Source organism: Osmerus mordax, chromosome 9, assembly GCF_038355195.1.
Source record: "Osmerus mordax isolate fOsmMor3 chromosome 9, fOsmMor3.pri, whole genome shotgun sequence".
Taxonomy (NCBI): Eukaryota; Metazoa; Chordata; class Actinopteri; order Osmeriformes; family Osmeridae; genus Osmerus; species Osmerus mordax.
In genome coordinates this window covers 11,780,323-11,805,419 of record NC_090058.1, presented here as the reverse complement: position 1 = coordinate 11,805,419, position 25,097 = coordinate 11,780,323, and the positions used below count along the sequence as shown (strand labels likewise).

Below are 25,097 nucleotides of genomic sequence, written 5' to 3'. Positions count from 1 at the left end.
TATTTCCTTCCCCCCTCTCGTCTATTAGGTCCACTTGGTTAAGCATGGCTACAATGGTAACAGTACACATGCTGTTATATCTGTGTGTAATGTGGAGCAGTATTATCTGTGAAGTTGTGTGTGTGTGAGAGGTTCAGAGAGGGGGCGGCAGTGTGGAGGGACACAGGACCTGCGTATGTGTCACATTGCAGGCTGCCAACATTGCAGGCTGGTTCCCAGCGTCGCTCACTGGGGCACACAGCGGAACATCTCACCAAACAGCTCAAGCCAATCCCACAAGCCTCTTTGTGCCAGATCAGACACTGAGATGTCCTGTGTGTGAGAGAGAGAATGAACACCACTGACGTTTGCACCATTTCGGGGGTTGGTTGAGAGAGAGTCTGCAGTGAAGCAGTCGGGAGGATTCTTATGGGGAATTTGAGAACTAGAGTGGGAGAAAGAGAATGAGTGATGGACAAATATGGGGAGCGAGTTCGTATCTGAAATTCTTTGTGTACAGAAGTGAGGGAATGTGGATACCGTGGACTGAATGTAACAGTGTTCAACATTCAAATATTGAAATATAACACCAAGCCAGAGATTGCGACTATAGGCTATTTTATTATACAAATATGAGCAACACAATACACACGGCTATTTTCTTTATGTGGCTATAAATGTTGAACCGTCAAGGTTTAAAAGCCTGTGTTGTGGGTTGGGACAGAACAGGCTGAGAGGACCAGGGTGGAACCGAGAGAGACTGAAGAGCACTGATGTCGTGTGGGATTTCGGGGGCAGCGTAATCCTACTCTCGGCAGATTGCCCCGCAAACACACACACACCAGCCTCCTAATGCTGAGTCACTTGTAATGAAGATCGGGTTAAAAAGAGAAGTGGCGGTGGTGATATGGGGGGGGGGGGGGGGGGGGGGGGTTGGCAAACAAAGCAACGCGCACAAACACATTACTGTTAACTTGGCCCATTATCAGCATGGTTTTTTTCTTTTTATCCAATAAAGCCTCACAAGTGTCCAGATGGTTAGCAAAGCTGCTTCGACGCTTCTCCCTCTCTCCCTCCACCACACACACACTTTGAAAATGAGGTAACGCGGCAGTCAGCAGAGAGAGACCCAGCAGGTGGGATGGGGTGCTTGAAGATGGCCGAGATGAGCGTCGCTGGTGGCTGAGAGGGAAACCATGAAAGGTACCAGAGCTGCCCTCTGACCAATGACAGAGCACTCAATGCCTAACAGTTCAGAAAAAGATGGAAAACATTTGACCAATGTTTAAGAGCCAACCCCTTTCCATCTTGGGCAGGAACAGTGAAGATGGGAAGTGTGCCAGCAGAACTGTTGCCTGGAGTAACATCATTTAGAACTCTTCCATTATGCTTATTTGGGCCAAAGTAGTTTTGAGGCCAGTCAGTATTTACAGTAAAGGGAACACAGAGAAACATTCACAAAGCCATGTTCAAAGATGACGGCTGGACGTATAAATCAATCACAATGTTGTCTGTTAACGGCAAAGCAGAGGAATCGAGTAAATCGACTTTCGATCCTCACAGAAAGTCTGCTTTAGTTATAGTTGTTGAACATCCGTGACCATTGCAAGGGGTTTACAGATTGGGTGGAAAGGCATGGAAACAGGCCTGAATATGGCAGAAACGGGCCAAGTGCTGTGGGACGTTGAGTGGATGGGCAGAGAGGAGGGCCGTAGGGAGGCTTGAGGAGGGCAGTAGGGAGGCTTGAGGAGGGCCGTAGGGAGGCTTGAGGAGGGCAGTAGGGAGGCTTGAGGAGGGCCGTAGGGAGGCTTGAGGAGGGCAGTAGGGAGGCTTGAGGAGGGCCGTAGGGAGGCTTGAGGAGGGCCGTAGGGAGGCTTGAGGAGGGCCGTAGGGAGGCTTGAGGAGGGCCGTAGGGAGGCTTGAGGAGGGCCGTAGGGAGGCTTGAGGAGGGCCGTAGGGAGGCTTGAGGAGGGCCGTAGGGAGGCTTGAGGAGGGCCGTAGGGAGGCTTGAGGAGGGCCGTAGGGAGGCTTGAGGAGGGCAGAAGGGAGGCTTGGCGCCTTGTGACCCCTCCTCTTCTCCTAGTAGCCAAACTTCTCATTGAGGTGAGTACGGCCATCTCCGGACTGACCTGGAGGGACACGGATGAAACGGTCTTTAAGCACCTTACTTTCAACACGGACATCCAATTTCCCAGAAAGAGGTTCAAACCCAAGCTAAAAATATATATTTTTAGCATGGGTTTGGGAAATTGGATGTTAATAATAGTGAAATACAATTCAAATGAAATATAATAAAACAACAAAATGTACAAAGTGTTTTTCAGGGTGTGGGTTTCTTAACTCTGTTTTACAGACATGGAGATCTGAATCTCTCTTTGAATCATGTCTTTGAATTTGACAAAATGTCATGTAATGTAACTGTGTCAATGGCATAAGTTTCGCTTTAACATTCTCGCAAGTTACGCTCTAACCATCATATAAATGTAAAGCTAAATTTGGGTTACTGCTTGATGTAATCTGAGTGTTTGGCATTAAAGCTGAGTGGCTCTTGGCAAACTTTGAAGCTAAATCTCAGATGAAAAATAACCAACTTTCTCTCCAGAAGAAAGCAAACTTATCTTATCGCAATAGAATTACTTTGATCTACATCCTTGGCCAGGGATGAAAATGTTGCAATAACTCTCCCCATTCCCAAATTGGCCACAAAAGACTGTTTGCTTCCTCTACTTGACTCTTCATGTTCTCCCCCCTCTCTCTCCCTCTCCACCCCATGTTCTCCCCCCTCTCTCTCCCTCTCCACCCCATGTTTTCCCCTCTCTCTCTCCCTCTCCACCCCATGTTCTCCCCCCTCTCTCCCTCTCCACCCCATGTTCTCCCCCCTCTCTCCCTCTCCACCCCATGTTCTCCCCCCTCTCTCCCTCTCCACCCCATGTTCTCCCCCCTCTCTCCCTCTCCACCCCATGTTCTCCCCCCCTCTCTCCCTCTCCACCCCATGTTCTCCTCCCTCTCTCTCCCTCTCCACCCCATGTTCTCCCCCCTCTCTCTCCCTCTCCACCCCCCCAGGGTCAGGGACACACAGGGTTGTTTGCATGGTTTGGGAGAAAAGACCCCAAATAGTTCCTTTGACGTGGAACCTGATCCTTCTCTGGGCCTACACGAGGATGCCGTTCGATAGACGATGATAAACACACTGCAGAACTGGAAAAAATGGAAAAGAATCCCAGAGGGCATTGCGGCACATCCAAGAATGTCTAATGAAAAATTGTGGCATCAGTTCCTCCCATCTTTCACTTTGATGGGACAGTTACGTCCCTGCTCTGATGTCAACCCAATAAATGGGCAGTTAAGACAAAGCCGAGCCTAATCGAGTTCATTGTGCGTGGCCCTTTGATCATCTCACATGTCTGACCTGGTCAACAAGGCAGGTGTTTGACATAAGGCTGAACCTCGCTAGTCAGGTTTCTAGACTTGTTTTAACCCTTCGCATCACTGGATTGAGGTATTTTAATGGGGACAGAATAACAACACATGTTTCTGAATTTAGGTCCTGGAGGAATAGCCAATGTTGTTGAATTATTTAAATGTTTTGTGTGATTTAAAGTGGTCCTAGGCGACCTCAATGCCAGAATCTGAATAGATGGGTCAGGGGAGACATTATGTTAAAAATAAATATCACTGAAATGGTGTTATTACCTTCAGGGGGTACCCAGACACAATAGTCTGGGTCATCTTCAGGGTACTGTGCTGATAGAGTATCTGGAGCCTAGTGGAGAAACACACACACACACACACTTATAAAATGCTGACACAACATGGTTGTAGCTTGGGGGAAAAAGGTACGATATACAGTCAACATTATGTTCGTCTTGTCTCATACAAGGTTGGAGAGTGTTGGCATGGCATAAGATCTTTCTCAATTGATTTGGCGTACATTCAGCAAACTGAGGGTTGTCTCTCATCTCAAAATGGTTGACACAGTTTGTGCTTCCGTGTGTAATGATCTGTTACTTACTCTGCTGGGACCGAAGGCTTTCTTTTTCCCAACCTTCTTTGGGCCTGGCTTGGCCACGGTCTCCTCCTCACCTCCCTCTGTGTGTGTGTGTGTGTGGGGGGGGTGGGGGGAAGGTGAGGAGTTGTTTCAGACGGTTAACAAGGGGCACGCAGAAACGTCTGACTCACAGATTCAACCCTCAGATACAGAGTTGGATGACATGACGAAGACCTTCGTAAACACAGTCGCACGGACAGACCGACCTGGACTTGGTTGAGTCGTCTTTACATTCCGGACGAGTGCCTGGTCCACTGTTTCTGTCGTCTCCTCCACATGTGTCCTCTGTGGTGGCCCTCTCCCTAGATGAGACAAAAAACATTGACTGCCCCCCTTAAAAATACATCAAAAACTATTCCATCCATGGTATGTAAATACAGGAAAAACAAGATGTTAATACATGAAGACATTTGCAGAATGGTGTGCATAGTACAAATTACATTACACACCACTGACACCTAGTGGTGCAACAATAACGAGACCCAACCTTTTCTGAATAGTTATGACTGACATTTATTGAATAAAATTAACTAAAAAAAGTGTACATCCTAAACGAAAGAGGAAATACTGAAGTATTAAAAAGGTACTGCGGCCTAGATACTTTATTCATTCCCGAGGGGGAAATTGCTACAGGACTGCTATTGCTACAAGTGCTCTGCGTACTACAGTACCCGGGGCCTGCAGTAGTAGTTACTACTAGCGGTTGTGGTTATTACTGTGTATTCTACCTCTGGGTTTGGGAGACTGTGTCGGCTCCTCGCTGTGCTGTCTGGAGCCTTCGGGAGAGGTGGTTTGGCCGGGCTGCTGGGGCCCGCTCTGAACATCTGGAACGTCTGCCATCCCCTTGTTGTCGTTCTCCTTTTCTTCCCTCTTCCCCTCCTCCTCCTCTTCCTCCTCCTCCTCTTCCTCCGCTCCTGACGGAAGGCTTTTCATGTTGAAAAGCTCAGGAGGCAGGTTGGGTCGCTTCGGGGGTAACTTCTGAGGGAGGGGATACAAGAGAGTGAATGAGTGCATGAGAGAGAGACAGAGAGAGACAGAGAGAGACGGAGAGAGAGGCACAGAGAGACAGTGAGCGAGAGAGAGACACAGAGAGAGGGTCAGAGTCGAAGGCAGAAACAGAAGAAAGCAGAACAGAGTTGGAATGAAGAGGACGGGACACGAGTAGAAAAAAATTCGAATAAAATGTGAGTGAGTGAAATATCCCGGAGAAACGTGTGTGCCTTCCGCGCAAAAACAAAACAAGATGGTATTCCTTTGATGACGGCACGTCGATGACCCTATTGGACATACCCCGATAGTGCCGGTCTTTAGTTTGAACTTGCTGCCTCCCTTCATTGCACCAAACAGTGGCAGGGACTTCTTAGGCTTCTGGGGCTCTGAAGACCCGCCCTCTAAACTAGGAGAGATCAAAGAAGGCAGAAAAGTACAAATATTTTTTTTTAACAAAAAACAAAGATTTTACTTGATTTAGACATTGAACTATCCAATATCATGTTCTCTCTAAGTAAGAGTCCATGATTGTAAGTCAAATATAATAAACATTAGGATTTTAGAATGTTGATATTATTATTTATGTTAATAGTTTGACCATCATGTTTAAACTGTTGGTACAGTTACTTGTGATATATGATTTAAGCATATGATTTGGGCATAAGATAGACAAGAAAAGTCTCGAATGGCTTCAATTGTTTCATTGTCCGTGGTTTGTAAATCACTTTTCCATCAGGATGGCGGGCCCGCCTCAGCCTCTCTCTCACCTGGGCTGCAGCGAGGGCAACTGTGCCGGCCTCAGCCTCTCTCTCACCTGGGCTGCAGCGAGGGCAACTGTGCCGGCCTCAGCCTCTCTCTCACCTGGGCTGCAGCGAGGGCAACTGTGCAGGCCTCAGCCTCTCTCTCACCTGGGCTGCAGCGAGGGCAACTGTGCAGGCCGAGTCAGCTCCACCAGCCTGCGGACCCTCTGGGCCTCCTTGCGCAGGTCGGCCACATGCACGTGGAGCTTGCGGCGTTCCACGGCGTCCATCGCGGCCTCCTTTCGCACCTCGCTCATGAAGGCGTCAAGGGAGTCCTCTGAAGATGCATGGGAACCATCTAGGAGTGGGGGCGAGATGTGACTTGGGGCAGGTGGGAACTGTACACATGTACACCAAATGTTGTAAACACATTCATACAGGGTACCCATCCACGCAGATACAGGAAAACCCCCGTTTTCATCCCCGTTATCACATTGGGGGATGAAACACTCAAAGCTCAGAGGGGTCTCTCCATCTCTCTCCAGCGCACAGTCGCCATCTTTCAGCTTATTGGGCCACACCACACACCTCTGCCTGCAGAACTCAGCTTGTTCTGGGTCTCGGCCAGCTCCTTCTCCACACCTGCCAGCTTGGCCACCTATTGGGTCAACACACCAGTTAACCCACCATCTGACAATGCTGCATGCATTCAATCCGTTGAAAGCTGTTCCATCCAAAATCAGCCCACAGGACTAATAATAGTGCGACAGATTTCCAAAACTTTTTTAAATACAACAGACCAGAGCTTTATTTACCCCATGATCCCGTCTAAAGGCTCTGTTCTACGAAACAAAGATGGACGGTATTATTTCAGGTGTGATGATTGGAGTTCTTTACCAGTGACTCGTAGGTGTCCGGTCTCTCCTCAATCTTTCCCGCCTTCTTCATGCGCTCCTGACGCTTCTTCTCCACAGCGCCGGTTCTGTCCAGGAAGGTGTCATCGTCACTGTCGTAGTAGTCCTCGTCCTCCCAGTTTTTCTTCTTGCGCTTCCGGGAAACTGCACAGAGGAGGGTTGTTGGTTAGTTCAAGGCAGACAGCATTTGAAACATTTCGTTCCTGTAGATCCAATGGCATTGTGGAACCCGTTGTGATAAAGGCTGTTCTGAACTATATTGAGAATTTTCCTCCAGAAGTCACCACATTTACTAACAGTCTCTGATCAGATGAACTATAATTCCCAGAAGGCAATTTGGTGCCCACCTGCTTCCTGTCTGAGCAGCCCCCGGGCCTCAAGGGTCCGACACGCTTCCAGGGAGCACAGGATGGCCGCCTCCTTCTTCTTCCCTGTGTGTGTTACCTCAGCAACCAACTGCTTTCCCATGGCGTCATCCACAGGGAGTCTGCAAACAGACATCGTCATGTCTAAAAATTCTAAAGCACACATACACTGTACATAGATATATTTGCACATTTCAATTTTCCACCAACTTTGACAAACAATAAATGTACTTACCTTACTCGACAGAGCCAGGTACCATGATTTTTATCCTCATATTCAAACTCTAGCTCTTCTCCTGCGGCACACACAAATTGACCCTTCAGTTTAGGACTAACCCCCCCCCCCCTCCCAGTCTCACCCCCCTACCCCTTTGTTTGGCTTCAACTAAGCTCCATCAACATTAGCCTGTGCCTGGTGTGTTGGGGACTGCTATGGGAAAACATTGCTTCTCTGCATATGGAGCCTGACCTTCTCTGTCGTAGAAGCCCTGTAGGGCCTTCTTGGGGTCCTTCAGGTAGGCCGCCTCCTGGTCCTCCTGGAACTCTGTGGCAAACGGGTTCTCCTCGCTCTCGTCTTCCTCAGGAGCCGCCTCCTCAGCTGGATCGATACGAGATCAAGAATGGGAATTGAGACATCATGATGAGAGCAGCCGCTCCACCAAATACGTTCACCCACCACAAGGACATGTGATGTTCAGTCCCTGATCACTGGGGATTCTGGTAAGTGTACATCTCAGGCTCACCCATTCCCCAGGAGCAGCCAGAGTCATCCTTGCCGGACAGCTTTGCCCGGGACCTGTCTCCTTTCTCTTCCCCCTCTTCCATCTCTTCATCAGAGTCGTCCAAGTCACCCTCGAGCATTCTCTTCTCCAGGATCTCACGCTGCTTCCTAGCTCGCTCACGCAACTCGGTCACTGTCAGTTCTGACTCTGCCTCCTCATCAAAGTCTGGACCCTGCAGACAACAGGCACAGCCAAACCCGTCAGGACTACAGATAATGACAGTTGAGGATTTCTTTGTTCTTGTAGAAATTTGACCAATTCAAAGGGGACATTTGCACAGAACGGTTATACACATTTCCTGGTTATATTTAATGTTATATTTACCTGTAGGATGAAAAGTCTTGTGCTTCCTCCGAATTTTAAGACGTGTCCAACACGTACCCTGATGTAAGTCTTCGGTGGTACCTTGTTTTTGTTTACAACAGTTCCATGCGTGCTGCCCAAGTCATAAACGTAGAATCCCTTCTCTTCTCCCACCTCCTCGTCGTCACCTGAGCGCCCACGATACTGTATGACCGCATGGTATCTGGAGATGGACGGGTGTTCCAAGGAAATATCACACACGGGTAGTCGTCCGACCACGAAATAACAATTTTGAGTAAGGGGGATGGCGTCAACTATGGCGCCGTTTTTGAGGATTTCCAAGGAATACGAGTTATCTGGGGCTACTCCACCCCATGGGGGTTCTGTGTACGGTATAGGAGGATGAGGTTTAAATTTGCCAGCCGGCGGTGCTTTAGGTAATCTAGCTTTGAGATCGTGTCTTGGTTTAACAGGTGCAACATGGGTTTTCTCTTTGTCTTCATGTTTGTCTTCGAAGTCAGCGTTTTCGGGCGTCTTTTGGTCGCTGCTCGGCGTGGGCAAACTCGTCTCGTTTAATTTAGCTGTTTGGTCATTTGAATGTAATTCATCTGTGGCTGAGAGTTGTGCCTTTTCGCTGGTGCTTGGCTCGTGAGTGGGCTTTCCTGCTGTATTTGACGCAAAAGCACCACGTTTGATAAGAAGGGAAGGTGCTGCAAAAAGAGCTGGTTTCTTGAAAGGGTCATCTGGCTCTTGGGCGTTATTAGTTTCATCTTCTTTATCATTGTTTTCATTCTCGTTTTCTATACTAACAGCTGCTACTGTGTCCAATTCAGTGTCCATACCGCCTTCTGTATTTCTTTTAAACTATCGAAAGCGTGAAGTAGGCTTCTGGCCGACGTATGTTTGGTACGGCAATCAAATCCTTCCCACCAGACCAACAAGATATTATATGTGGTTGAGAATTTTACCCTTAAATATAAAAATTCAGTATATACTATTTTTAAGGAAATGTATGTACATTTAACTGTATATTTATGCCAAAACGTTTATAAATGCTTTTTTAAAATTACTTAAATGATTGTGGAACAAATATAATTGAGCTCCCCCGGTTTATTTAGAGGAACGGACAGCTCTTCGCTGAAGTTGTTTGGATTACAACAATCTTCTCTGCAAATATTGTAAGCGTACACTGTCTAAGCATCCCTGTAAATTGTATTAATCTCTAAACTGTACGTGAAATTGTAATGGTGGTAAACGTCAGGCTTCCTTATTCGCAAACAAAAAACTAACAATTCGTAGCCAAGCTAGTGTGGGTTGTGTGATGTGATGGGAGGGCTTGCTTCCCCCCCCTCGGTGTTTAAACGACAGAATGTAAGTGCTCATTTATCTTCTGATCATTATGTCAGATGTGCGATGTGGCTATTAGCCTAAATATATACCGTCCCTTGACCCTGACCACCAAAATACTTGTTAACTGTTAGAACTATAATGTAATGTAAATCTGCTTCATTCAGTCTTAACCTCAGCTCGGAAAACACCAGAATGATGCGTTACTGGGGCGAGATTCCTGGACCGGCGGGAGCTCCTCCGAGTCGCAGCTCGTTCGACCTACTCCAGCGCGAGTTTCGCTCCGTAGAAATGCAAGATCCACCTTTGCACCAGCCTTCAGCTCAACGTCCCCGACCCACCACAATGTTGGACATTCCCTCTGAGCCCTGCAGCCTCACAATCCACACCGTTCAGCTGTGCCAGCATGTTCGACGCCTCCGTGCCCTACTGACCACGGCTCAAACCCCGGGTCAGAGCTTGACCCCCTCAGAAGGTAGTGGAAACAGGCTGGAGGAGATGGATGCCCTACCAATGAGCCCACCCACACCACCAGCTGTTCCAGATGACCTGCTGCCCCTGGACAGCAAAGCTCCTCGGCATCCGTTTCAGCTGCGCCACAGTGACCCAGAGAGCGAATTCTACAAGTAAGATTAGGCTTTATCAATTCAATTGAGTGTCAGCCTTTTCAATAACCACAATCATATTATTATGCATTCACGTCACCTTGAGTGAAGCCGTTGTCATGTACCAGTTAGACCGTTAATTCAGTGTCTGTGTGACACAGGTGCAATGGAAAGCATGTGTTACCATGATCACACCTTGGCTTAGTCTGGCAAATTCTATGCAAGTAATATCCTATATTTACTCCCACTCCCTTCCTCTTAATATGTCTATCCTCCTCCTGCTCCATCCCATCAGGGGCAAAGGCGAGCCCGTTACCGAGTTGAGCTGGCCCTCGTGCCGGCAACTCTTGTACCAGTCCGTAGCCACTGTGCTAGCCCACGCCGGCTTCGATTCAGCCCAGGAAAGTGTGCTTGAGACCCTTACTGACCTGGCCCATGAGCACTACCTGAAACTCAGCCGGCTGCTCCGGGTGGCCGTGGACCGTGAAGCTCGCCTGGGAACCAGCCCCTTCCCCGACGTGGTGGAGCAGGTGTTCCACGAGATGGGCATTGGAAGCGTGTTGGCTCTGCAGCGCTTCTGGCAAGTGCGCATCAAGGATTACCACAGCTACATGCTCCAGGTGAGGATCTTTTGTTCAAGTCGCTAGGTTTAGGTTAACGGTTGTACAATGTATTTGATGTGAAGTAGTTTGAATTGAAACGATCCCCTTTCTGGCGTCAAACTAAGTAACTGGGATGGTTTTCACAATGTATAGACATATTTCTATATTTAAGTCTAGACGCAGTAATGGAAACGTCAAGAGGAAAGATGAAGCTCTTAGTCATACACAATCATGAAACAAATAACAGTCCTGCAAAAATGCACTGTTCCCAGATGAGTAAGGAGATGTCAGATGAGTATGAAAGACTGGTAAACCCAGAGAAGGCCCTGGAGGACTCCAAGCCTCCCCGGATCAAAGAGGAGCCCTTGAGCGACATCTCCTTCCCTGTCAGCGAAGAGCCCGAGGCGGACCTGGCCTCCGGAGACCAGTCCCTGCCTATAGGGGTACTGGGAGCCCATGGAGAAAGACTGGCCGGGGGTCTCGAAGGGGAACATTCACCGCACATCTCAGGTAAAATAACTTACTGCTACTCATGGCTATTAATGTGCTGACGTCATCTCAAATTTTTTTCTCTCTCCTTTTCCTCTGTCACACGCAAACGTTTATGCAGGTGGAGGCGGAGCAAACAGCTCCCCCTTGTGGCCGCAGGTGAAGATGGAGCCCCAGGATGGCGAGGAGGGACAGGGGTCAGGCCACCACCACCACGGGGTCCTAGGTAGTGATGTCTTTGAGGAAGGGGGGCCCATGTCCACCATGAGTGAGTCCGGGGGAGGAATGGCCCCATCCCCTGGTGGGGGTTCTGATGCCAGCTATGGCTCACACTCTCCCGACTCCCTCATGAGCGCCTCACCCGTGTTCAACCAGAGGACCAGGAAACGCATGAAGAAGATGTGAGGCGTGACCTCGCAGTCCTGTTAAGACAGGCATTATATGGCAAGATGGCGTGAGCCTGAAAGGAGTTAAGGCAGAGAACCTCAGTTTTATATCGAGAGTAGGTTTTGTAACTTGATGCTGAAATTATGTAACCTAGCAGCACATTTTCACATACTAGACAGACAGTCAGACAAAGGACTTCTGGAAAACCGTCATCAATGAAGAGCACCACACAGACTTCAGTCATGTAGCTGTGGAACAAACCCAAGGGAAAACATACTGTAATCCCAGTAGCTATGTGTGGTTGGGCCATTCAAGAGTCAAGACAAGGGTCAAAGCTAGAGACAGGCACCCAGGTTAGCATTCTGGCTTATTTTGTGTAACTTGTCATTGTTTTGATTTTGTAAGTTGACACAATAATAAATATACTTTGTAAAGTGTTTTGTTTTCGTACTTAAGATAAATATGTAATTGAAATGAAGACTTGATTTATGTCAAGAATAAATATTTGTTTTACTACATCAAACAAAAGAAATGTACAAGTCAAAAACTCTGGCAAGCAAGTGACATTGATCAATTATAAATCATTTGAATGGTCCCTCATATTCCTACTTTGTAGAACCTATTAAATCTTGTTTTTCAAGCAATTGTCTTTCAACGTAAACTCTATGACGTTGTCATACCCTGTAAAGAACAGCAGGCAGCATGCGTGACTTACCAAAGGACAACTATTTATGAACAACTTCCCTTTCCTTCTCTCCTTAATGTACAACAGGACCAATTTCCATTAACTCATTCCGTGTTGATATTCACCAAACTGGTGGCATTCGGCTAAATTAGCATGTGTAAACTATAATGGAACAGCTATCCAAGTGCAATGCCGGGGGTAATTAGAGCTTGATGTCTGCTTCAAAAAGCAAAGGGACATCAATCATGACTTAATGGAAAATTAATTACAATGTGCATATATCTGCATGCTTAATGAGCAAGTTATTTCATTTCCAGTTAGAGGTTTTTCCCTCAACTTTTGTGCTTAATTCTTCCAAAGCTGCATGTTGGAATTAACTTAAAGCAGTTAAATCTTATGATTTTCTGACTTTGTGAGGTCCCTGTTTGGGTCTAAATAACTTTTAATTATCCATGTCCTTCTGCAATATCACTTCGGATGTACAAGTTGTTTGGCCCAAGTCATAATTGCATCACGCAAATACCTATAGGCTATGTTTAATTTGTTCAAATTTAACTGAGAATCTGGGCTATGAAAGTTTTAAAACTGATATTTTAGCATTTAGGCTTAATTGTAAAAATGACCACATCCTCAAACAATGTGAAATGAGAGATTCTAGTTAACTGCAAAATGTCCGCTTTCAAACAAACTTTCTCACATGAACCTTGTCAAAAGAACATCGCTCTTCACAATTTGTCAACCACCGTTCAATTACTTTGCACTTGAAAAAGTGTAATTACCAAAATGTCCAGACGTTTTCCCCGATTGGGCGATATTTTAACAGACCCCACTGGCTTGTGGGTAGAGTAGCAGCCCAACGATGATTAATTACCAAACCCTGTGGAAAAATCTTCATTTAGCAGAAGAATGTAATCTCCACTAGACCACTACTGAGTCTGTGAGTAGAATAATAAATGTTTTAGAAGGACATAACATCAGGTCATTCCGGGTACAATATATGCTTCTGGGAAAGTGGTAGAATGTTTAATACTTTTCCCTGTAGTAAAAATGTAGGATTAAATAGTTTATAAATGTGTGAAGTTCTGAAGATTCAGAAACAGACATACTATAAATAAACTAAAATATATTTTATGATTTTCCTGGATGCTACACAGTTGCTTGTTTGCCACAATGTATTGGTCTGGGCTGTGTAATCTGTAAAACGTCTACAGAGAGTTCTTTCAGTTATTTGTTTGGCTTCTTCCTCTGTATGCACTGTTTACATTCTGGGAATCAAACTGCATACATATCTGTGGAAAGTACAGCAAGCAATGTACAAAGCATATCATGCATCAAAGTATGTGTGTTGTTTGCTCTGCGCAGTGCTCTGTAGTACAGAAGGCAACCTTAAATGTTTAAAAGTTTAAAATATGAAAAAGAAATGCTCTCAAATAAAGATAATGTATATAAGACAGACATTTATAGGTTGTGATTCACTGGGATGTGAGATACACTCCTAACACTTGACATGGTTATAAAGCTATGAAAAGGTCAAGATTCTGAGCCATAGTATGTCCAGTGCTATACTCAGTGCCAAGTCGAAGCTCCTGACATCTCCATCAGTGCTCTGCGAAAACAAATTACAAATAATGAACTGAAATGATGCTATCACACAAATGATGAATTGGCAAACATATGGACTGTGACAGATACAGAGTCCCCAATAGCTACACATATACAGCGATGATGCCATTGTGCTGCAAAGCTGAGATGAAGGAACTGTGCATTAATGGCAGTAGTACCTGAATCAATAATCTGTATTACAGCCCTGTGTGAGAGTTTGTTAAAGATTGTAAAATGAATGGCCTTTCTTGTATTTTTGAACCAAGGTTATAAGGTGGGGGAAGAGCGTTTACAAATATGGTGGGGCACAATATTAGGACAATGTAATAATTTCACAACATAACTCATACATTCAAATGTATTTGTTATCCCCTGAATTGTTAAATTGTGTTATGAGTGTCCAAACTGTCCATGTTTCTATTTGTTTTTATGTTGTTTTTGGGCACATCCAGGGTGTGTACAGAAAGGCACAGAACGTAGATTGGGCTAGTCTTGTGATGCTCAAAGCGCCCAAAAACTACATGAAAATGTCTCTTTCCAGATATCATGACCTGATACTCAAGATAATCCACAGACCTTGATGTTGGGTGAGCAGTTTCAAGTAGGAACTATTTTCTTTCTACCAAACTGCACTCGCCAACTGTATCACTGTGCAGAACAAAAAACTATTGTCCATCAGAAGATGCATGCTTCCTTCTGCGGAGTAATATGGATGGTGGGTGTAATTCGGTATAATAATTCCTACATGATACTCCTCACAACAAGGTCTGTAGATTATCTTGAATTGCCTAACCAGGTTGTAAATTCTGGAAATAGACATTGCTGTTGAGTTTTCAAATAAATTTTTGGGCATGTTGAGCACCACAAGACTAGCACAATCTAGTTCCATTACATTTTAGAGAAGTCAGATATCACTATGACTGATAGAGCAACTCTTAGCAACTTGGTAACTCCCAACAAACCAATATAGGTGGATAAATAGCACTTCCGGTAAGAAGTATTTGGGGGGGAACTGTCCCTTTAAGTGGCATCCTTTCCCTAGCTCCTTTATCCATATACTCTGTTCCTGTGATCCACTTCAATCTGTGCCCTACCTGGTATTTCCTCCTGAGAGTCCAAGTTCTTCTCCTTAGCGCAGGGACAGGGCTTCAAGTAGAAGTGAAATGATGCTAACCTTGGGTTATTTCCCTCTTTTGGACCTCAAGTCTCCATGAGGTGGCAGTCTTGTGTCACACGACGTGTGCTGGTCATGTGGTCTGCTTTCTCAGTAGACTTGATATTCTACTCAGTGTTGCCTTCCTTGAATCCTACTGCTTACCAAACAAGCAGAGGCTCTATTTGAATGTGGCAAAGGCTATCCATCCAATGTGTCTCAACACTAGTATGTGTGAAATAAACAGTGGCTCTCTGGCCAAATGAAAACATGTTCAGAACCTAGTCAGATAATTACCCTGCCTGCAAGAGGGTATTTGTGTGCGCATAGATCGCTCTGTCTTGGAAATGGAGCTGAAACGACCTAGCAATACACTGACTAGGCAGGTAGTTGTCTTGTGAACAGAATATGTTGATTGACTTCGATCCAGACCTGGATGATCTTTTTAGGGATTGAAGTCCCAGCCAATCCGGATACACAGTCAAGTGCAATGCAAGTTCACCTGTGAATGTGCATTTTGCAAGAACATTGACCAAATGAATTCTATCATTACTACACAGATCACATTCTAAGTATTTCATTAGTGTTCTCTGACTTAGCTCGATGCACCTACACCAGAATTGACTGCTGAATGTCAATATTTGGAGCATTACCCTCTTTTTGCCAGGGGCTGAATGACCTTTAAACTAGCAAAAGGAAACCTTTTTCTTCTTTTCCACCCCAACCCCCCCCCCCCCCCTCATCCCCCAACCCCATACCTGCCCCCTCCCCGTTAGTTTCCACTGCAATGGATGTTTGTAATTGTCCAGTGTAACCCAAAAACCGTATCTCCGCACAAAAGTAAGTGAGCATCCACTCATGGACGAGAGGCTCATGGCGGATGCTGGTGGGTGTTGATGGGCGCAGTGTGGTAGAAAGAAAATAGTTCCTACATGAGACTACTCACTGCTACGTCTGTGGAGTCACTTGAGTAATGGGGTCCTGGATGCTTTGAAAGAGACATTCTAGTGAGTTTTTCAAATATATTCTTTTTGGTGGTATGAGCGCCACAAGACAAGCCCAATATACTTTGATTATATTTAAAAGAAGGCAGACATCAGCTAACACCAAAACAATCTGGCTGGATAAATAGCACTGCAGGTAAGAGGAAATATATGTATTTTTGATTTTGGGGTGAACTGTCCCTTTAACTTAATTGAAGTTGCACATTCGCTTAGACGCGTTTGGCAACGCAGGCAGATTTTTTTGCATAATGGCTCGTTTCATATTTTTCCTTGGAAGAATGCACTTGATAATGTCAGGATATGAGGAGTTTAAAGAAAGATTACCGGCTAAATCTAACACTATGGCGGCAAGGAGGCAGAGTAGGCAATATGTTATATTTGGTCTTAACCCAGCCAGAAATGGCATGTTCCCAGAACATTCCCAGAACGTCCCCACTGGTGTAAAGGATGCTGGCTTGTTATGTTCACAGAATGTCCCTGAATGGACACATTTTAGAGTTCTTTAAAGGTTAGGGGGACGTTATTTGGGGGACTTTCATGACGTTCTGGGAATGTTTAGGTAGGTTCACTAGTGCAGTGCCCATTGGTGGTGAATGCTAGTGCAGTGCCAGTGGGCCGCATTCAATACAAGATGCATGGCTCAATCACTTAGTGCAGCTACTGTTATATATATTTCTGACGAGATCCATGGCAGCGAACTTGTTGACATATTTATAAGCCTATTTATTTTTCGAAAACTCAAAACCGCTCATCCAAACAAAGTCACAAGCACTGCACGCCCTTGGGTCCTGAACAAGACACCGTTTGGTTTTCAACTTCATACAGTGGCCGCTTCTCAAGATAACTGCACTACAGACAGATTCACAGAGACTCCTGCCTTAATAGTTGGAATTGTACCAAGGCACCTCATGCACTTACATTGAACATTGATATGCTATCAATATATTACAGTAATTACCACCTAATTGTATGTGTGCCATACATGCTTTTAGCTTGTCCATTTCCTTAACTAGCTAAAATGTAAATGTGCAGGAAATTGCTGGGTTGAGGAATGATCTGCTTACTGCTTCATGGGGAGAGAGCATGCTAAGAGATACAGCCATTGTTTTCTTTTTGGGCTTTCTTCATTTACCTTCTCAACAAACAAAAACAAAGAAACAATAGGCCAACATGAACACTCTGGCATGAGTTCACTTGTGACATTGCCATAATCAAGCTTAGATACTTTGATGAAGGTTCATTGTCGACTTGGTAAAAATGCCATTTCATCTCGGCCAATAACGGCCATCATTATTTAGCTACATAGAGTATTCATTTCAGTTTGAAATAACACATTGTGTCATTTAACTCATATCCAATCCCCCTCTCCATGTTAACAGAGTATATTTTTCTGATGAAAATGGCATTAGCAGTTCAGTCAAGACAATCACGTATTAGATTTGAGCATTTATTGTTACATGACATGGACATGTAGATTTGACTTTGGCGGAGTGGATGATCTAAGGGAAGCACTCCCTGCCTCCTCGATGCAACCATACATACATGACATATGAGGCAGGGAGCAATAAAATATAATCCCCCTGATGGAAAGACATACAGACAGTACGGGGGAGAAGGGGATGGTGGAGGGCGGCAGCAGCACTGATAATACAACAACCGGGGTAAGTGTGTGCGTATCCGCGCGTCTTTTAAAGACGCCTTATTGGACGTGGCCCAATGAATATGTGCTGCTACATGGGTGTGGTAGTGGGCGGAGGAAAGGAAGGTGGAGTAAGACGCCTCACGTCCCCGATAACTGACGCGCGCTGCCCGATTGCCCTGCCTGAACTAGCTGCGCTTAACTGTTGTCAAATTGGAAAGGGGAACATTTTAGGTCCTTATTAAGCTTGACATGCCTTAACATTACTGTTAGGGTTTATGAATTAAGGTGAATCTTACACTTATAAGGAAATTAACTTTCCTGACATTCAAACTAGCAAATGGTAAGTTTGTTTTTTTATCCAAAACTAACACACCTGATTCTAATAAGTAGCTGGTTGCCAAACTGAAGCGTGCCGTTTACAACTGTACTTGGAGGGAAAACCTAAAGGATGGTGACTCCAGGAAGAGAAATGGAGAGTCCTGATCTAAGACTATCTCTGTATTCTCTGATCTAATATACACAGTGGGATTAAAGAACAATTTAAGTCCTAACATGGCTGAACAACACCAGAAATGATAACCCAAGTGGTGTAGTACGGGAGATAGCCTGCTCCCACCTCTTATATGGCTCGATGCCAAAAGAAAAGAAAAAAGACAACTTGGTAATTGCCAGGTGGGTTAATGGTCCTTGTTGCCATCATTATTTCATACTCCATCTGTGATTAAAGACAGGAACAAGTAATTATCTACTGTGCCATGCAGAATAGCATTGATATAATTTTTAAAAATCTTTATGGCTACTTGGTAGTTAGTGTCCATCATTAATCAGTTTCGCATAAACTTAACTTGATCAGTTTCAAATAACTGATTTCCTTTATGATCATTTTTTACTCAGCTCTGACCATACTCCTTCCAGGGCTGTATGAGGTGGGGATCCTCCAAGTCCACAGCTAACCAGCGCCTGACAGACAAGCCAATGCAACATTCCATTTCCATCCGACAGACTGAGGAAGGACAATGTCAAAGGGTGGATTCAGAGTAAATCCGCCGCTACAGCCTCTGCGTGGCCCGACTCCCCATAGATCAAGATCTTTGGCTCAGATGTCAAAGCTACCAGAGGCGAGGAGATCTGAGTTTCTGAGACAGAGGAGTCAACGATTATGCAGGGCTACCCCCCCGAAGATGGTAATCCAGGTTAAAGCCTGTGACCTTTTCATGCAGACCCTTCTTGTTGTCTCCGCCTTTAGCTGTAAGACCAGAGGAGCGCTTTGTGACAAGATAGCAGACAACATGTTGTCAGTCTCTAAGAGAGATGTGTTGACTGAGTCCATGGACCTGAGGCTACGGTTTGAAAACAAAGAACAGAAAAAACGGGACGTATTAAAGTATATGTTGTATCATTAAAGGAATTATTGGTACTGTGTCAAACGCACAAAAACACATGCACACACACATACGCCACACACACACACACAGCCTTTAAATGAGTGGAAAGCTTTTGGGGGGTGGCCTCTGCTATCCATCGACTTCAGGTTTTGCACACAATGCCCACAGTGTGTCACCATGACTACTGCAGATGATTTTCACCTAGAAAACCAATGGAAACATTGTTACAAACTGGGGCATTCCATGTGTCTCCAGATTTAATTTCCTTCCCTTTCTTTTTCGTCCTCGGTTTCCCTCTTTCTCTCTCTGTCTTGTTTTCTTTGCTGTTTCTCTTATGTAATATACATAGTGACATCATACACCAGTGGGCAGATTAAAATATGCATCTTCAGGCAAACACACACACACACACACACTTTCTCTCTATGCTAAGCTGCTATAATTAAGAGAGGCACTTGCATTCCCTGAGTTTGAGTTCTGTCAGACGCATCCATGTTTTATTTCTCAGACCGAGGCAATTCCTACAGTACTAATGAGCTTTGTTCACCATCACTTCATTATGCTCCATTCTTCTTTTCCTCCCAAAAGCCCACCGAGTGCAACTCCTGTCAAATATATGTCTTTCAAAGTGTGTTATCTGCTGACTACCAGCCTGCCTGTCAGAAGGAGAAAAAAATGCATCATAAATATTCATAACAAACACACGCATATTGTCTGTGTCAATGGCATCTGCAGCTAATATTATAAATGCTTTGTAATTCTTCCATATTGTCGAAGCGTATGTAACTCCAGAGCTTCCCTCCAATTTGATTGAGTGTGTTTATGATCATGATGACTTCAAGAATGTCCAAAGCTGTATCATTGTAGTGCGCTCTTTTCTGTCAGGAATAACATCAACAATGATGGTTGTGAATGATAGCCTATTTCTTTTGAAGAGGAAAATGAATGGGCATTTTTATTTGTACTGAAGAAATTGTTGTCATTGTTTATTTAGCTCACTATCAACTGCCTTAATAATGTTGTACAAGCACTGCACATCTCCTTCTTGATAAACATTTCTTATTTCAAGGGACTATGTATGTAAATGCATCCGTGACATATTGAAGCCTTTGTTGGTGATGATGAATAACTTAATTTTGACTTGGTGAAACCAGAAGTTGTATTTCAATTACAAAACAATACTGTGTAATAAAAAACAAATGGATCTGTCTGTCTGCTGGTGACACTGACGTGGATTCTTTTGAGACCAGGCATGTGCAACTGCAGTCCATTAAGTATTGTGAGGGACCCAGCCTTTCCTTTTCGTTTTTAGAGTGGAGGGATACGAGGGGAGACCATTTTCATGCTGACTCGCAGCCAACTGCGGAAGGATAATCAGTCAAACGCAACTCCTATAGGCTTTGTGTTCTTTCTCTCTCTGTCTCTCTCTAGGCCTGGATGTGCACGATACACACTAATAGTTACATAAGACTGTACTGGAATACCGAGCCTTTCATCTGTGTTGGTTGAGTGTAGGAATGAAAGGTAGAACCTGATCCGAGTATGTAAGTAAAGTTTATGGGGTCACCACTTATGGTACAATTATATTTGCATACACTAGAGCCATCCACTGAGAGAGTTTGTAGAGGGAATAAAAGCATGGAAACCCTTTTGACCCTGGCATGCTGTGGCAAGCAAATGTTTTATATGTATACACATTTGAAGTTTACAAGCTAATATTCAATCTGTTTAAACAATATATAGATATAGAATATCTTTCCTAACCATTGTCTGAATTTGGGCTGTGGTATTTCCATTGCTCCGTTGATTTGTCTGTACCAAATGCTTTGCAGTATGTATGTTTTAATATTTGAAACTAAGATTAGGATGAGACAGTGAGTGACCCGTCAAACATTTCTACACCCCGTAAATATTCGTAAAGAAATATTCAAATCAAAATGCATGTGAAACCCAGCAATGGTGTCTCTTAATTGAGCCTTTAAATATCTATATACATGTTGGTACTCTTTTCAGTTTTTTCCTGTGGCTGTCTCTGTTCTATTCTCTTTGCTGAACTGTCAAGAGGCTGTGAAAAGAGACAACCAAAAAGGACTGAACTCGTCATGAAAGTGGAAGGAAGGAATAATACATTCACATGAATGACAGATGCCAACAAAGGTACATGCTGTATCCATTTTCAGCTTTCGAGAATGTATTTGATGAAATGCTCTTTCTCCTTCCCTCTTTCTACCAGATTTCATTTTTAGAATTCAGGGATGTACTGTATACATTTGTAAATTCTAGAACTTTGTTTGGATTGTTTTTGACATTTTGGAGCAGGCAAGTTCACTTTTCTTTCATTCAGTTATTCATAATGTATGAGGTTTAGGGTTATCAAGTCATGTTAGCCCACAGGTGGAACGGTGAGTTGACTGATCAATCCACAAGTCTATATACATAGTTGTGTGTGTTTATATACATAGTTTTTTATATTTTTTATTCATAGGTTATTATCCTGAAACCCAGCAATTAATTTGTGTTCACGACAATGGACGTTGGTTTCGGGCCAGTATGGTTGCAACTTTGCAACCATACTGTGCTTTCTTTTCTTTATAGCCAATCGATGAGACTTCCTGCGCTTTCTAATGATGTCACACATGTGAATGTCCTCAGCAACAGCCGTGTAGTTCTTGTTTGTTAATTTAGTCATAGAAGAATAACCATAACAAAAAATAAAACTAGGGAACACTTGTAAAACTGTGTAATTAAATGACAAAAAGTGTTGGAAGTTTTGATTATAACAATAGTGTAAGAAGGAACAGTATGGGGAGGGGTGTCAGGGGTATCTACATGTCAAGGGGCCATTGAGGGTTGTTTCACCAAAACAAGATTAATATTTACATCCACATACCCCTGCAAAGCCCCCCATCCCACATTTCAAGTTTCACTCATGTATGAACTTGTTATGAATTATGTATTGCAATAAAGTATATCTACAGTAACTACAATGTTGTTATTATAGGTATTGCTATGGCCTACATTGTAGTTATTGTAACCTTAGTGTCAAAAGCTACGTTGTGACATTTTTGTTCCTTAAAATGTGCTTATTTAGTTACATTTCTGTAAAATGTGAGCATGAGAAAAGAGAGAGAGCATTCCATTTCCCTGTTATGGATAGGGCTTTAGAGCCGCAGATGGTTCCACATGAGCACACAGGTTATGTGTTATGGATAACTACCTTTTTATAAAAAAAGGAGGATTGTGTTTCTTTAGGTCTAGGTATTTGGTAGTGTCTCCATGTTATGCAACAACAATGTGATCCGAGGCATTTATCATTTATTTTTGGAAACCATAAAAAAATTTATGGCTGCAAAACAAGCCAGTAGAGATGTACAATATACTATAACGTTTCTTATTGAATTGATCCCATTTAAACATTTCAGTCATTGAAAATACTCTATTTCACTCGACAGGTTTACTTATGTAACTTACCAAAGGCCTCCAAAAAGGAGATGATTGCAGAGTTCCCTCTTGCTGGCTCATTAACTTAAAGAAAGAGATTTTGGTCAGACAGCATGGTGGCCACCTGGTATCTCCATCTTGGTCTCTAAAATGATTTAATTACAGGTATAATTGGATGACTTTGATGAGACTCAAAAGAAATCCAGGCACTCCAAGAGGCACTGGTTCAATCTCCAACTCAAAAAAAGAGGCTTCATCCCTAATACTACCAGGTGCTTTACAAAAGGGAATGATGTTTAAGGACGGTATCATTTGTTTTCATTTTCATTTGCTACCTAACATTTTCTAGACTGGATGGCATCCATGACAGGAAATCAAGATAATATCTTACTTTTGAAGAGATACATCCTATAATTACCTCAAAGAAATTGCGAGACACCTAAGGATGTAGAACCATTAACCAAAAGTATTGCTTGTTAGTATTTACATGTTAGTGTATCCATCTCAATTGTGTTTTTCACTGTATTATTTAAATATTTTGGCTGATGGGTACAATCATTTCAATTAACTTAACCTCTCTCCTGCATTCCGCTCGTGCGATCTTCATGTCATTAGCAAGCCACTCACGCGTTCAAGACAAACTGAAACCCTTTCTGTTTCATCTCATTTCAAATGCAGAGTTTACCGCTGCTGACGCCTGCTAAGAAGCATGACCAATACCAAGGATGATAATGGAATTTGCATGTGTGAGACTTGGGAAAAATGATCAAAGGGGAGTGTTGTTGGTAAGGATGCTTTAAAAGGGAAAATAATTGGATGCGCTTCATTTGAAACGAGTGGGACTGACCTGAACATGCTGAGTCACATTTATGTTCCTGTACTTCTGGATTTAAGGCAATGCCTCACTAATTCCATGGGGAAGAGATCATGAAAAACGCATGTGTTTTGTCACAGAGGGAGGCGTTTGAGTGACAGACTGGTGGTGCGAGACCGTTTTAAGCATCATTCTTACAGTCTCATCAACATGCCTTCATGGTCTCTTTACTCTGCAGCTTCCTTGAATGATGTCTGGGTAGCTGCACAAACGCATTCAACTTTCAGCCGTGTTGAAGACTAAACCTTTTCCCCTTTAAGCTACCCACACCAAGTCATGAATAGAAAAAGAGGGTAATGTCCCATGTTTTCCACCAGTAAAATCAGTTCGCATTAAGTGCTTCCACACATAACGCTCCCTGAGGGAAAATTGTATTCGATTAACACTAGTAACCAATTGTAAAATAGAGACACAGTGACCTGGATTATGGACATTGAAGCACTGAGCCACGTGACAGATCTTTAAAATGAGTACCCTCCCCTCTTTGGTGTCGATGGAGTAATAGGCGCCTGAAGCTACATGCAGGAGATGCACCATATGTAAAGTCATTAGAAATAAGGTCGTATTGCGCTGATGAGTTCCATCTGAATCCCACAGCATATGAATGCTTTAGACCGGTCTGAAGTTACTGGGAGAGCTGTGGAGAACTATATTGTTTACACCATGGGCGGAACCCACTGGGATATATTAGGGAAACCCCGGCATACTTATTGCTATTGACAAGATGTCCGCCACAGTGACAAACAAGGGAGGGAGGAAAGGGTATTTAGGTGGGGTCGTCCATTAATCGCAAAGTTGGCGGTTTGATACCCGACTCTTCCAGGGCATGTGTTGAAGTGTCCTTGAGAAAGCTTCTGAACCCCAAGCTGCTCCCGATGGGCAGGCTAGTGCCTTGCATGGTAAGCAGAGGATGTGTCAAGGTTACTCATATGTATCTACTCCCCCTGAAATATGTGTCTCATGCATTTCCATGAATGAAAGATTGTGAACACCCCCTTAACACTATGCTTTAACTCAATCACATTGTTTTGAATAAGTAAGGGGAAATTCATGATTTTCTTGAGTTGAAGACATAGTTTAGTGGCACTCTTGAGCCTTAATAGATCTTGAAAGGTTATGATAAATAGGTAGAATTAATATCCTGATCCTTCACCCTTGCCCTCTAGAATGACCATTCATATTTTGAAGTAGCGCACGCACACACACTCTCACACACACACGCACGCACATCAGAGTCAATGAGTCTAGAGCCATTTTGTTAATCACAGTATGAGGTTCTTCACTACCCCTCATTTATTTTGAAGAACACTGATGAAACAGAAACACTGGAAAAACACTTACTGCTTATCTTTTTCCAATCTCACTTTTTTAGGTCATTAAAGGAGGAACACATTGTTCCATGCACCAGTTACAGTGGTGCATGGTTATAAACTGAGCCTCTATATGGCAACTACTGTAAGCTTTGCCCTGCTTTAAAGTGATGGCGGGGATGGAAAGGCTTGCTTTGAGATCAAGAAAATAGCTGTCAAATGATAGCTGTTAATTGAAGTCATTATAATGCCCATTTCCTGTGCATTAACAGGTCATATAGTTGATAGTGTTGAAATGACAAGTCTGCTGTTGTTATGGTGATGGTGTGGGTGTTCTTTATCGCTGCAATAATCCTCTGAAAAAACAATGCTAATAATGTGACTGACAATGAAAAGTATGAGTCTGGGGATGAAAATGTTTGCTTGTGGCCAAAATTATTGATTTTCAGC

General features: G+C 43.8%; 2 protein-coding genes across 3 annotated transcripts; one reads left to right on the top strand and one right to left on the bottom strand.

The window, feature by feature from the left end:
• Positions 1-580: 580 nt before the first annotated feature.
• On the bottom strand, positions 581-9,001 carry slc4a1ap (solute carrier family 4 member 1 adaptor protein). Its single transcript, XM_067243857.1, has 14 exons — positions 8,143-9,001; positions 7,780-7,990; positions 7,506-7,634; positions 7,272-7,332; positions 7,019-7,158; positions 6,655-6,815; positions 6,346-6,415; positions 5,926-6,115; positions 5,318-5,423; positions 4,756-5,005; positions 4,234-4,329; positions 3,992-4,068; positions 3,673-3,742; positions 581-2,108 (listed from the first exon to the last, which is right to left on the bottom strand). Exons 1-14 carry the CDS (start codon positions 8,959-8,961, stop codon positions 2,059-2,061), a joined length of 2,430 nt encoding a protein of 809 aa, XP_067099958.1. The 5' UTR covers positions 8,962-9,001; the 3' UTR covers positions 581-2,058.
• Positions 9,002-9,254: 253 nt separating this feature from the next.
• On the top strand, positions 9,255-11,988 carry supt7l (SPT7 like, STAGA complex subunit gamma). Of its 2 annotated transcripts, none has more exons than XM_067243444.1 (5): positions 9,255-9,299; positions 9,636-10,094; positions 10,369-10,693; positions 10,948-11,185; positions 11,286-11,988. In XM_067243444.1, exons 2-5 carry the CDS (start codon positions 9,664-9,666, stop codon positions 11,567-11,569), a joined length of 1,278 nt encoding a protein of 425 aa, XP_067099545.1. In that variant the 5' UTR covers positions 9,255-9,299; positions 9,636-9,663; the 3' UTR covers positions 11,570-11,988. The 2 variants fall into 2 exon arrangements, with proteins under 2 accessions (XP_067099545.1, XP_067099547.1); XM_067243446.1 differs by lacking the exon at positions 9,255-9,299 and adding an exon at positions 9,401-9,492.
• Positions 11,989-25,097: the final 13,109 nt, after the last annotated feature.

What these genes read in the sequence shown, in the direction of transcription:
- slc4a1ap (XM_067243857.1), bottom strand. Translation starts at nt 8,961, where the DNA reads ATGGACACTGAATTGGACACAGTAGCAGCTGTTAGTATAGAAAACGAG. An exon ending in CGGACACCTACGAGTCACTG is followed by an intron (nt 6,416 to 6,654) that starts GTAAAGAACTCC and finishes TTGACCCAATAG; the next exon opens with GTGGCCAAGCTGGCAGGTGT. An exon ending in GCTGAGTTCTGCAGGCAGAG is followed by an intron (nt 6,116 to 6,345) that starts GTGTGTGGTGTG and finishes CCCCACTCCTAG; the next exon opens with ATGGTTCCCATGCATCTTCA.
- supt7l (XM_067243444.1), top strand. Translation starts at nt 9,664, where the DNA reads ATGATGCGTTACTGGGGCGAGATTCCTGGACCGGCGGGAGCTCCTCCG. An exon ending in CCAGAGAGCGAATTCTACAA is followed by an intron (nt 10,095 to 10,368) that starts GTAAGATTAGGC and finishes CCATCCCATCAG; the next exon opens with GGGCAAAGGCGAGCCCGTTA. An exon ending in ACATTCACCGCACATCTCAG is followed by an intron (nt 11,186 to 11,285) that starts GTAAAATAACTT and finishes ACGTTTATGCAG; the next exon opens with GTGGAGGCGGAGCAAACAGC.